Source organism: Mytilus galloprovincialis, chromosome 7 (assembly GCF_965363235.1).
Source record: "Mytilus galloprovincialis chromosome 7, xbMytGall1.hap1.1, whole genome shotgun sequence".
Taxonomy (NCBI): Eukaryota; Metazoa; Mollusca; class Bivalvia; order Mytilida; family Mytilidae; genus Mytilus; species Mytilus galloprovincialis.
Window position 1 is genome coordinate 1,882,838 of NC_134844.1, and position 13,438 is coordinate 1,896,275.

The 13,438-nt window shown below is 32.7% G+C and overlaps 1 protein-coding gene across 3 annotated transcripts in view; it reads right to left on the minus strand.

The window, feature by feature from the left end:
• LOC143082106 (uncharacterized) overlaps positions 1 to 13,438 on the minus strand; it is a 31,678-nt gene that overhangs the window by 12,180 nt on the left and 6,060 nt on the right. For 2 of the 3 annotated variants that reach the window (XM_076257665.1, XM_076257664.1), the window contains exons 1-2: positions 3,079 to 3,104; positions 1,243 to 1,626 (exon numbers count right to left, since the gene is read on the minus strand). In XM_076257665.1, the coding sequence (XP_076113780.1) occupies positions 1,243 to 1,626; positions 3,079 to 3,089 (395 nt within the window). In that variant the 5' untranslated portion in view covers positions 3,090 to 3,104. Of the gene's footprint in view, positions 1 to 1,242; positions 1,627 to 3,078; positions 3,105 to 13,438 lie in introns of those variants that run through there. The other variant, XM_076257666.1, reaches the window with a different exon arrangement.

The following is a 13,438-nucleotide window of genomic DNA, read 5'->3' on the forward strand; positions in this document are numbered from 1 at the left end:
CTTTAAGGAAGTTTTGGGATTTTTGTCAGATTTTCAGAATCCTCTGGTTTTACCCATTTGAATGCTTAAAAATATTTTGCCCATTGACCCCCAGTTTTCTTTTTACAAATCTTTTAGACGTATAATGAATGATAAGCCATCTGTAAAAGTCTTAGAAAATTTTATTATTTTTTAATAGCTTTTGAAAACTTAGTCATATGAAACGAGTAACTGGTGAAAAATAATGTTTACCCAATTCTTGAACCAATGCATGTATATATCATAAACTTAGTCTTTGTGCACGATTTAATCATTTTTTACACAAACATATCGTTTAATCGTCAATGTTTTTCTCTCTGTCTGTTGTTATGTGAAAACATGGTGGGTAATTACTTGTTGTGTCTTGACGTCGTAGTTTACCAATTGTCACCTTATAGTAAACAATCAACAAAAAAGCATGGATATTAAGCAAGTGTATAACATATATAATCAGACAATAGTTTATTTTAATGACAGACCCATGGGTACTGCGATCACCTGATTTTTACAAGAAGGGTCACATAAGGTCACATGCATATATGGAAAATATGTCGGCGAATTGCTTCATGGAAGTAAGCAATTAAAAAAAGTAAACTTCTTCTAAATAAGGACAAATCAAAGAATTTTTTCCAGAAAAAATTATATGTACATAAGTTTTATAATGAAAACTATCCATTTAGCTATGAAAAACATATGCATCATTTTTTAATTTGAGGTTTCATATATATGACTTTAAACTTGTCAATGATAAAGCTATGAAAAGTCAAGAGAGAATATTTTCCCGCCCAAAATTTCAATGGCTAATATCTCAAAAACAAGCACATTGACCGATGAATTTTTTTTTGCTTTTTTAATTCCTTAATTAATCCCGTATCATTATAAACTAGTCTTTTGAAAAGTTCACTATTTTGAAACTGAGAAGCGAACTCCCTTAAATGAGATTATCTCCCCTTCTTAACTCCTATTCATTTCCTGAACAACTCTCAGCTGTATTCCCTATATAATGTGATTATCTCCCCGTTTTACCTACCATCCATGTCCTTATAAGCTATCTATGTATTCCCTTTATATGTGATTATCCCCCCTTCTTACCTTCCATTCATGTCCTTGAAAGCTATCTATGTATTCCCTTTATATGTGATTATCTCCCCTTCTTACCTTCCATCCATGTCCTTGAAAGCTATCTATGTATTCCCTTTATATGTGATTATCTCCCCTTCTTACCTTCCATCCATGTCCTGGACAGCTCTTTCTGCATCTTCCCTGTACTTGTAAACAATAAATGCAAAACATGGTGGATTTCTGGCAACCCAAACTTCAAGTATTGGTCCAAATTTTTCAAATGCTCTGTCTAACTCTGATTTGGATGGATCCATTCCTAGATCAGCCACATGTATTCTGTATCCCTCCTCCGGGGAGTAACTCCTGCTGCGACTTCTACTACGACTCTGTTGTCTCCCCCTGTTGCGTCCCCTGCTGAAACTTCTACTCCGACTCCTTGATCTGGATCGTGGCATTTTTGCAACTTCTTTTTTTTGACTCTTCTCTGCTTCTTTGGTCCTCTTTTTATCTTTACTTTCTCTACGTGGTTTATCCTTAGTTGAAGATCTGCAATGCAAAATATTTTTATGAATACCATCTTATATATAGTTACTAAAAAAAGTCATTAAATTGAGGGATCTTATAAACAGTACAAAAATAATGGAACAAAACTAAGAGAAATCTTCTAGGTACAAAAATCTTTGACAAACGAGACAATTCAATTTTGAAGCTATATATTTTTCTCACATTAGCAGCAATGTACCAACCTCATCCAAATATTGAGTATACTTTTCTGAACTCGTATGACATGCAAGAGTTTGCAGATGCTACTAGAGTCAGACTTTTAAAAATGTCATTGGAATGATCAATCTGAGCCAAACATTAAATAACAAGCCATATATTATGTATGTCCTGTCCTTTTTCTTTGTTCATTGGAACAACCAAAACCTAATTATATATATAAATAACAAATGAAAGCGCGAACTACTGCTCAATGATGATACCCCGTCCAAATATTACTGTAAACAGGAAGTTGTTGAGTGATGAATCTGAAAAAACATCACAAAGTATAGCTTACTTATATAAACCCTGAAACTAAATTTCAGAAATCCGTGTAGTGTATGTAGTTCCTTAGAAAAATGTGACGAAAATTTTCAACTTGGCTATCATGTGCAAAATGATACAAGTGTTTTCGGTAAACAGGAAGTTGATAAGTGATGAATCTGAAATGCATCAAACCATATAACAGACTTATTAAAACAAAGTTTCTGAAATCCTTGTAATATACATGTAGTTCCTGAGAAAGATGCAGTATATATTCATTGGACTGACTGACAGATGGATGAACAGACTGACAGACAGAGAGAGGTAAAACAGTATGCCCCACTATTTAAAAGCGTTTAAAGCAGGTGTCTACATCACAAATAATACAAGATAAATAATGTAGTCTTGAGTTCACAAAATTTGAACTCCACGTGCACTGTCCCCCTAACATTTGAGATGTTGGACTTAAACACCTGCCGTACACGTCATTAATCCTACCAAATCTTTTGTATTGAACAATTAAAAAGATATAAACAAGCAAACGGCACTTTTAACCCTTTTGTCATGTAAATTGATAAAAAAAGTTAACCTTTCAAGAGACATTTCAAGGGGGAGGTAAACAACATTCTATTTTTTTTGTGTTTTTAGTTTTCTTTCATACTAAGAAACATATATTTCTCAATGACATTAAATATCAATTATAACATGTCATTTGTTCAACAATTTGCATTCATATTTAAAAACCATTTCTTTATACATTAATGATTTTGTTCAACTCCTTAAAATAAAAGACACACTTGTTTGGCAAGACCTAGTATATGATCCCATATGGCATAATAGCTTTATCCAAAAATAGCAATTTCAAAAATGTGTTTACCATGATAAAGTGAAGAACTGATATTTAAATATATCCCCTTTTCCCCCTTTCATAAAATGATAATTCTTAAATAAAATTATAATAAAGACTACAATTACCTGGAAGACATGTTTGAAATTACTTCCTTGAACTGTGGAAATTGTCTTTATAAAATTTAAATTCCTTTGTGTATTGTATATATATACTGACAAACACATTAATCACTCTGAAGAACAAGTTACCTGACGTTCAATCATTGTAACTTGTCCGTACTAACATGGTGGAAACTATCATGCATGATGCCAACTTATAAACTTTCAATGCAAAAAATGTTAAAAGTATTTGATTAAGTTTTTATTCAAATTTTACATGTCATAAAAGTACAAGGTAAATAAAGGTAAAAGTCGCCCTTGACTTGAATTTTGATAAAGTTTTAGCTTTTTAAAAAGCTGACATTAACTAATTTGACTTGCATGTTCTTGGAAGTATTCTATCAAACATTAATTTTTTATAATCAAGTTATAAACTAGATATAGACAATGCCCTCTCTGCTTTGTCACATGCATGAGTATAGTTACACATGCTTGTGATTTGACAGTGAAGCTGAAGTATAACAAATGTATAACTTGATATTGTTGTGTTGCCTGCAAGACACAAATAATGCCCTCGCTTGACTATGTTTACCATAAAAAATTATAAATTAAACACAATGACTTGGTATGATGATCTATCTTTTATTTTTATTCTGTATGTCTCATTTGCAGGACTGCAAAAAGGTTTCAACTTTCCAGTTTAAGTAGTCACCAAGTTTAACTTCCCTATACTAATTAATCTCATTTCAATCTCCTCCTTCAAAATAAAAATGTAAGTATTTTAGGTCTCTACATTTTAATATTTTAACCTGTCTATTCGCAGCAACTTGAATGAAAATGCCTTCTAAACCATTGAAAACTGAGTCATAGGTACTAACTTGCAAAGTTGCATGGATCCTAAGTGCAAAATCTTAAATCAAGTATTAATGCTGTCTATTGCCTATTCATTGACACAATTATAAAAGGTATGTTCCCTATTGGAATTTTGAAAACAAGGATTTTTATTCAAACCCTATAAAAGGATGGAGGATTGTGAGGAGATGGAACATGGCAGACTGGAATTTTTACGAATAACTGACAAAAAGGTTAGATATATTTCACATTTAAACTTTTTAAATTCCTGTATTAAAGACAACGTGGTTCCAAATGGATTTCAACTAAAATGGAAATTTAATCTAGATGCAAAACCAGAAATTATTCAAAAAGGCAAAACGGTACTTCATGATGCGTCAATGAAACTCTTGAACTTATCGATTAATGTATGTGAAAACAAAATTAATGAAACTAGTATTACCCTAAATCAACTGTCCAATAAACTATGTGATACAGATGTAGATAGTTACCACAAAATCAAAATGGAAGCAAGAAATTTGTTAAAAAACAACAAGAGGAATATGACAACAGAAAGAAATCAAAGATGAAAAGGATAAGACAAAATCAACTCTACAGCTGCAATTGTAATACAGATATGGTCAAAAATAATTTCCAAAAATTGTCAGATCACAGTGGGCAAATCAGGGATGATGACTTTATAAAAATGAAAGTAAGAGGAGATGGGAATTGTTTCTACAGATGTATAAGCCTTTTTCTCTATGGCATTGAAAACCACCATAATAAAATAAGACAAGCAACAGTAAAATATATGAAAGAACATAAACATAGATTTTTACCTTTAATAGACGAAAACTTTAATTTACACATGGCTCATCAATCTATGACTGATGGTACACTAGAATCATGGGCAACAGAAGCTGAAATAACTGCAGTAAGTGAAATGTATGAATATACAATATTTGTAAAAACTAAAGTAGATGGAGCAGTTACATGGATAAAATATTCACCAATGAATGGTGCACATGATAAAGAAAGATGGATAGCCATTGAGCATTTACATAATCATTTTAATTTATTAAAATTTAAGCAGAAAAAGTGTGTATGTAAGCAGATTCATCTTACAACAAGTAACATTCAAGAACAAAAGAACATGGTTGGAAACAGAAAGGTACAAAATGATGAGATAGATTGGTTTGATCAAACTAACATGAAAGATAATAGTAATAAAGACATAGAACCAGTTACGTACAGACCGGAGAAAGAAAAGAAAAGTGTTCAAGAAAACGAAGTCACAAATACAAGTTGCCCAGTCATTAATCTGTCCAGTAAAAATCTAAATACAGAACACATGTCCTTGTTATCAAAAGGATTGTCTTTCATTCCTGCTCAAAAGAAGGTAAACATTGGTAAAGTTTTAGCAGATTTAACAGAATGGGAAAGAAGAATGAGACTAAAAGAATATTTTTACAACATCAAGGAACATGAAGAAGTTAAAGAGAAATCAGAATGCAGCAAAACACATAGAAAAAATAAAGATTTTACACCAAAACCAGGAAAAAACATCTGGTTAGATACTTACATAGAGGTAGTTAAAGGAGATGTCATGAATGGTCTGAAACAGCGCAAATCAATAAATCTTACAACAAAAGAAGAAAACGCTCTTAAAGATATTTTACAAGATGATGATATAGTTATAAGGCCGGCAGATAAAGGATCAGGAATAGTAGTTATCAACAAAGAAGAATATTTTAAGAAACTAGAAGAGGAAATAACAAACAATGATACTTATTCTGAGACAGAGCAAAACACGACACATCAAATTACAAAGAAGGTAAAATCATTAGTAAATAGAATGAAAAAAGAGGGATCAATTTCTGGGGAAATGAAAACTTATTTGATACCAAAACATCCACATCCAGCAAAATTAAAAGGCAACCCAAAAATCCACAAACAGAACAAACCATACAGAACAATAGTTAATGGGATAGGTACAGCCACTGAAAAAATTGCAGAAATAGCAGAAAAGGAACTAGATAACTATGTTATCAACTCACCAAGTTATATTAGAGATACTACCGATTTTTTAAATAAACTTTCAAAAGTAAAACAGCCAATACCAAAAAACAGCATATTGTTTTGTTTCGATGTTGTAAAATTATACCCATCTATTCCTAGAGAAGAAGGAATAAAAGCATGTAAAATAGCTCTTGACACCAGAAGAAATAAAGAAATACCAACCAATGATATCCTAGAAATGATAAAATTAGTTTTAGAGGGGAATAACTTCAAATTGATTGACAGAGATTTTCTGCAAAATGAAGGTGTGGCTATAGGGTCAAAACTAGGAAAAAATTTTGCTTGTACTTATATGCGACAATGGGACAAAGCACTGGAAAAATTCAAAGAGAAACCATTATTTTATAAACGCTTCATTGATGATGGTTTTGGAATTTGGACTCATGGCGAACAAAAACTCAAAGAATTTATGGACTTTGCAAACTCAATAAATGACAAAATAAAGGTGGATCTTAGATACAACAGCAATCAGATTGAATTCTTAGATACACTTGTGAAAATAAAAAATAGTAAATTAACAACAGACCTTTATACAAAGCCAACTGATAAACATATATATGTTCACAGCAAATCATGCCATCCAAAAAATGTAAAAAAGGCAATTCCTTATGGTTTAGCATTACGATTAAGAAGAATTTGTGAAAATGAAGATGACTATCAAAAACATAGACAAGAACTAAAATTACAACTGCGAAAAAGAGGCTATAATGGAAAATTTATTGAAAACCAACTAAAAAGAGCAGACGACTTAAATAGAAAAGAGTTATTACAGAGAAAAAATAAAATTAAAAAAACATCAGAACGCATACCTCTTGTTGTAACCTTTACTGATTTACTACCTGATATTCATGACATTGTGAAACAAGAATGTGTCCACAGTACACGGATGCCCCACTCACACTATCATTTTCTATGTTTAAAGGACTGTGAAATTGGAATAAATTCTCTAATTTGGCATTAAAATTATAATGATCTTATCAAAGGGAACATGTATACTAAGTTTCAAGTTGATTGGACTTCTACTTTATCAAAAACTACCTTGACCAAAAACTTTAACCTGAAATTTGCACTATCATTTTCTATGTTCAGTGAACCGTAAAATTGGGGTCAAAACTCTAATTTGGCATTTAAATTAGAAAGATCATATCATAGGGCACATGTATACTAAGTTTCAAGTTGATTGGACTTCAACTTCATCAAAAACTACCTTGACCAAAAACTTTAACCTGAAGCCAAAAACTTTAACCTGAAATTTGCACTATCATTTTCTATGTTCAGTGAACCGTAAAATTGGGGTCAAAACTCTAATTTGGCATTTAAATTAGAAAGATCATATCATAGGGCACATGTATACTAAGTTTCAAGTTGATTGGACTTCAACTTCATCAAAAACTACCTTGACCAAAAACTTTAACCTGAAGCCAAAAACTTTAACCTGAAATTTGCACTATCATTTTCTATGTTCAGTGAACCGTAAAATTGGGGTCAAAACTCTAATTTGGCATTTAAATTAGAAAGATCATATCATAGGGCACATGTATACTAAGTTTCAAGTTGATTGGACTTCAACTTCATCAAAAACTACCTTGACCAAAAACTTTAACCTGAAGCCAAAAACTTTAACCTGAAATTTGCACTATCATTTTCTATCAGTGAACCGTAAAATTGGGGTAAAATCTCTAATTTGGCATTAAAATTAGAAAGATCATATCATAGGGAACATGTGTACCAAGCAATCGACTTCAACTTCATCAAAAACTACCTCGACCAAAAACTTTAACCTGAAGCGGGACAGACGGACGAACGGACGAACGAACGGACGGACGAACGAACGGACGGACGAACGGACGCACAGACCAGAAAACATAATGCCCCTCTACTATCGTAGGTGGGGCATAATATCGTAGGTGGGGCATAAAAAAGAATTAATATTTTACATAACTGTAACTTGATGAAAGAAATATTTCCAGAACCACCACTAGTAGCTTATCGAAGAGATAGAAACTTAGCAGACATAATTATGCCCCACCTACGATAGTAGAGGGGCATTATGTTTTCTGGTCTGTGCGTCCGTTCGTCCGTTCGTTCGTCCGTTCGTTCGTCCGTCTGTCCCGCTTCAGGTTAAAGTTTTTGGTCGAGGTAGTTTTTGATGAAGTTGAAGTTCAATCGACTTCAAACTTGGTACACATGTTCCCTATGATATGATCTTTCTAATTTTAATGCCAAATTAGAGATTTAACCCCAATTTCACGGTCCACTGAACATAGAAAATGAAAGTGCATGTTTCAGGTTAAAGTTTTTCAGGTTAAAGTTTTTGGTCAAGGTAGTTTTTGATGAAGTTGAAGTCCAATCAACTTGAAACTTAGTACACATGTTCCTTATGATATGATCTTTCTAATTTTAAAGCCAAATTAAACTTTTGACCCCAATTTCACGGTCCACTGAACATAGAAAATGAAAGTGCATGTTTCAGGTTAAAGTTTTTCAGGTTAAAGTTTTTGGTCAAGGTAGTTTTTGATGAAGTTGAAGTCCAATCAACTTGAAACTTAGTACACATGTTCCTTATGATATGATCTTTCTAATTTTAAAGCCAAATTAAACTTTTGACCCCAATTTCACGGTCCACTGAACATAGAAAATGAAAGTGCATGTTTCAGGTTAAAGTTTTTCAGGTTAAAGTTTTTGGTCAAGGTAGTTTTTGATGAAGTTGAAGTCCAATCAACTTGAAACTTAGTACACATGTTCCTTATGATATGATCTTTCTAATTTTAAAGCCAAATTAAACTTTTGACCCCAATTTCACGGTCCACTGAACATAGAAAATGAAAGTGCATGTTTCAGGTTAAAGTTTTTCAGGTTAAAGTTTTTGGTCAAGGTAGTTTTTGATGAAGTTGAAGTCCAATCAACTTGAAACTTAGTACACATGTTCCTTATGATATGATCTTTCTAATTTTAAAGCCAAATTAAACTTTTGACCCCAATTTCACGGTCCACTGAACATAGAAAATGAAAGTGCATGTTTCAGGTTAAAGTTTTTCAGGTTAAAGTTTTTGGTCAAGGTAGTTTTTGATGAAGTTGAAGTCCAATCAACTTGAAACTTAGTACACATGTTCCTTATGATATGATCTTTCTAATTTTAAAGCCAAATTAAACTTTTGACCCCAATTTCACGGTCCACTGAACATAGAAAATGAAAGTGCATGTTTCAGGTTAAAGTTTTTGGTCAAGGTAGTTTTTGATGAAGTTGAAGTCCAATCAACTTGATACTTAGTACACATGTTCCCTATGATATTATCTTTCTAATTTTAATGCCTAATTATATTTTTTATCCAATTTCATGGTCCATTGAACATGGAAAATGATAGTGTGAGTGGGGCATCCGTGTACTTTGGACACATTCTTGTTGTACATGGAAAACTAAATAAGATCACCAAAAAATGTACCAACTACAGCAGCAACAAAACATGTAAAGAAGAATGTGAAGTTTGCGATATTGAAAGACATGAAGAAAAAATTATACTCGGAGATAAAACATTCAACCTCAAAAAGAACATTCATGGATGTCAACTGGTGAACCTTATTTATGGACTTCACTGTGAAAAATGTAACCACTATGTCTATGTTGGAGAAACAGAAAGATCACTCAACGAAAGAATAAAAGAGCATCTAGCAGATATCAGACATGATAGAGATACAGCTGTGGCAGAACATTTTAACCAAGAGGATCATTGTAAAGAGGACATCACAGTTCAGGTTCTGCAACAGATTTACGATAAATCCGCAAATTACAGGAGATATATTGAGGCACAATGGATGCAAAAATTAAATACAATTAGACCATTTGGAATTAACGTTAAAAAGGAATGACTTTAATTGATCAAAACTTATATAATTTAACTTTCATTCATACAAAAGTATTGTGACGTCATGTTATTATGACGTTAGAGTATTATGACGTCATGATGTTTCCAAGGACATTTATCTATAACATCTTTTCAATGTTTGAAAAAAGAAATGTCAGCCATGTAGTTTAGAGGAGTAATAAATAACTGAAGAAGGCCAATGGCCGAAACGTCTGAACAATTGGTTTATTTATACAATTATAAAAGGTATGTTCCCTATTGGAATTTTGAAAACAAGGACAATTATTACGTCAGGTACACACTTTGGACTTATAACCTTTATGAGGTTACTCAAGGAAATTTGCTTTGTAGCTGCACTTTATAATGCATACCTGCCAACTTTTGAAAGTGCCCATGGGGGTTTAAGTGTGCAACAACAATTTCAAAGGTTAAATTCTTTGCGACGTATTTTGCGTGTGCTGTTTTGTGGTCTATAAAAAGTGTCCTATTTGTATGATGAGCTTACAAGCCTTTTTCTTAAGTTTATTTGCATGATTGTAGTTAGTATATTAGTAGAAAAGATGAACATGTAGCTATAAGACCAGGATTTATTTTCATGTGTAAGGATATTAAATGATTGTTGGCTTTTCCATTATAAAGTTATGCACAAAGAAGGACCTTTATCAAGTTGGGAACAACACCTAGGGGTAACCCCTCAATGTAAGGATATTAAAACCCACTTTTTTACAAATTAGCACATATTCATACTATCTGAAGAAATTTTCACAAAGAACTACAAATGTATACATCTTATGATCTATCTGGTATTATATATGGTCAACACATGTACAATAATTTTGAAATGTTCATAGACTTATATTTTCTTTATTATTCAAAATAATTGGACCCCTCATTTAGAAAAGTTTTTCCAAATATAATAATAATGAATTTTCCCATTTTTAAGTTACACCAGATGCTCCGTAGGGCGCAGCTTTAAAAATACAGCAGAGGTTGAACCCTGAACGGTTGGGGCAAGTATGGACACAACATTCAAGCTGGATTCAGCTTTAAATTTTGATTGTGATTAAATAGTTGAGACAGCATAGGTTTCTGACACAGAATGAATGTGGTCTCATGAACTTAAAATATTGTTTTTGCCTTGGAGCAATTCACTATGCTGTTGAATATTAATCCTCTCAAAAAAATGTTTGAAGAAATTTTCTTTTCATTTATGAAATCTAAAATGAGAAAAATTACCCCCCCCCCCCCCCCCCCCATTTTTATTTCCCCCCTTTCCCTTTTTCCAAAACTGATCTCAATTCAAATTTCTAATGGAGTTTGCAACAATAACTACTCATTTAAATACATCATATAATATAAAATGTCATACAATCATGATTTAAATTAATTAAACTACTATTCTGGACAAAGAAAGATAACTCCAATGCAACATTTTATATTGGCAAATTTCCAATGAAGTTCATTAACCTTAAGTTTTTGGCAAATTTCCAATGGAATTTATTAATCATTAAGTCATAAATACATCATCAAATATAACCAGGTGCTCTGCAGGGCGCAGCTTTATACGACCCCAGTGGTCGAACCCTGAACAGTTGGGGCAAATTTGGTCACAATATTCAAGCTTGATACTGTCTGAATTTTGATTGTGATCAAATTTTTGACATAATATAGGTTTTTGCCACAAAATAAATGTGGTTCAAGATTTAACACATCTATTGCACAATACTGTGCAATTGAATATTTCTTATTGAAACTTTTCAAAATTTGAAATTTGAAAAATGTTGAAAAAAAAAAAAATCCCTTTAAAAAATGGTAAACTGAGACCCCCCCCCCCCCCCAATTTATTGAAACCCCCCTTGGAGCAATAACCCTTAAACTCAATCCCATGTGCTTTCCTTTGTAATATTGAACCTTGTAGTTGTAGTACGATTTCAGAGATCCATACACTTAAACACAAGTTATTGTCATGATTGTTTGGAAACTAGAAACATGCTTCTTTTTGGCCCTTTTTTGGCCCTTAATTCCTACATGTTTTTGGTAATTAACCCAAAACTTAATCCCAGCCTCCCCTTTGTTATATGGTACATTGTGGTACAATTTCAGAGAGATCCATGCAATTACACACAAGGTATTGTCTGGAAACTAGAAAAATGCTTGTTTTGGCCCCTTAACCCCTTAAATGAATCCAAACCTTCTACTTGTGATTTTAAACATTGCAGTATGCTTTCAGAGCAATTGAAATACTGGTACACAAGTTATTATCCTGAAACTAGAAAAATGCTTGTTTTAGGCCCTTTTGGGCCCCTAATTCCTAAACGGTTCGGACCATCATCTCCAAAATAAATCCCAACCTTCCTTTTGTGGTATTGAACCTTCTGAAAAAATTTCATTAAGATCTATTCACTTAAACTAAAGTTATTATCCGGAAACCAAAGTGTCTTCGGACGACGATGACGCAGACGACGACATCATACCATTATACGAACCCAAAATTTTTTGGGGGTCGTATAAAAATGTAAAATAAAGTGCTTGTTATCACTGAATGGTAAAGATTGTTTTAAGACCAAAACTCCCAAAATCAAACCCAACCTTCCTTTTATGGTCATAAACCTTGTGTTTAAATTTCATAGATTTCTATTTACTTATACTAAAGTTATGGTGCTAAAACCAAGAAAAATGCTTATTTTGGCCCCTTTCTGGCCCCTAATTCCTAAACTGTTTGGACCTCAACTCCCAAAATCAATCCCAACTTTCCTTTTTTGGTCATAAACCTTGTGTTTAAATTTCATTGATTTCTATTTACTTATACCAAAGTTATTGTGCAAAAAACAAGAATAATGCTTATTTGGGCCCTTTTTTGGCCCCTAATTCCTAAACTGTTGAAACCAAAACTCCCAAAATCAATCCCGACCTTCCTTTTGTGGTCATAAACCTTGTATCAAAATTTCATAGATTTCTATTTACTTCAACTAAAGTTATAGTGTGAAAACCAAGAAAATGCTTATTTGGGCCCTTCTTGGCTCCTAATTCCTAAAGTGTTGGGACCAAAACTTCCAAAATCAATCCCCACCTTCCTTTTTTGGTCATAACTTGTGTTAAAATTTTAATGATTTCTATTTTCTTTTACTAAAGTTAGAGTGTGAAAACTAAAAGTATTCGGACGGCGACGAAGCCAACGTGATACCAATATATATACGACCAGTCCCTTCCGTTTTCATGAATGTGACCTACCGAATTAGACTACTAAAGTTTGAAATAACATGAGCAACACAGACATGACGAAGGGTGCAACATGTGGTGCAGGATCTGCTTACCCTTCTGGAGCACCAAAGATCACCCACACTTTTAGTTAGGTTTAGTGTTGCTAAGCCTTAAGTTTTGGGTACAAGTCAAATCGGCACCTGGTCAAATCCGCACCCATAGAAAAAGTCAAATCGGCACCTGGTTAAATTGGCATCTAGTCAAATCGGCACCCATTTAAAGTCAATTCGGCATCCAATAATATTTTATATGATATTTATATATAATTAATTCTAAAAATGTATTAATGATCTTTCTATTTTTAATTATTTTGGGGTTGGATTAAATAATTAGATCCATTGTTAAAAACGAAT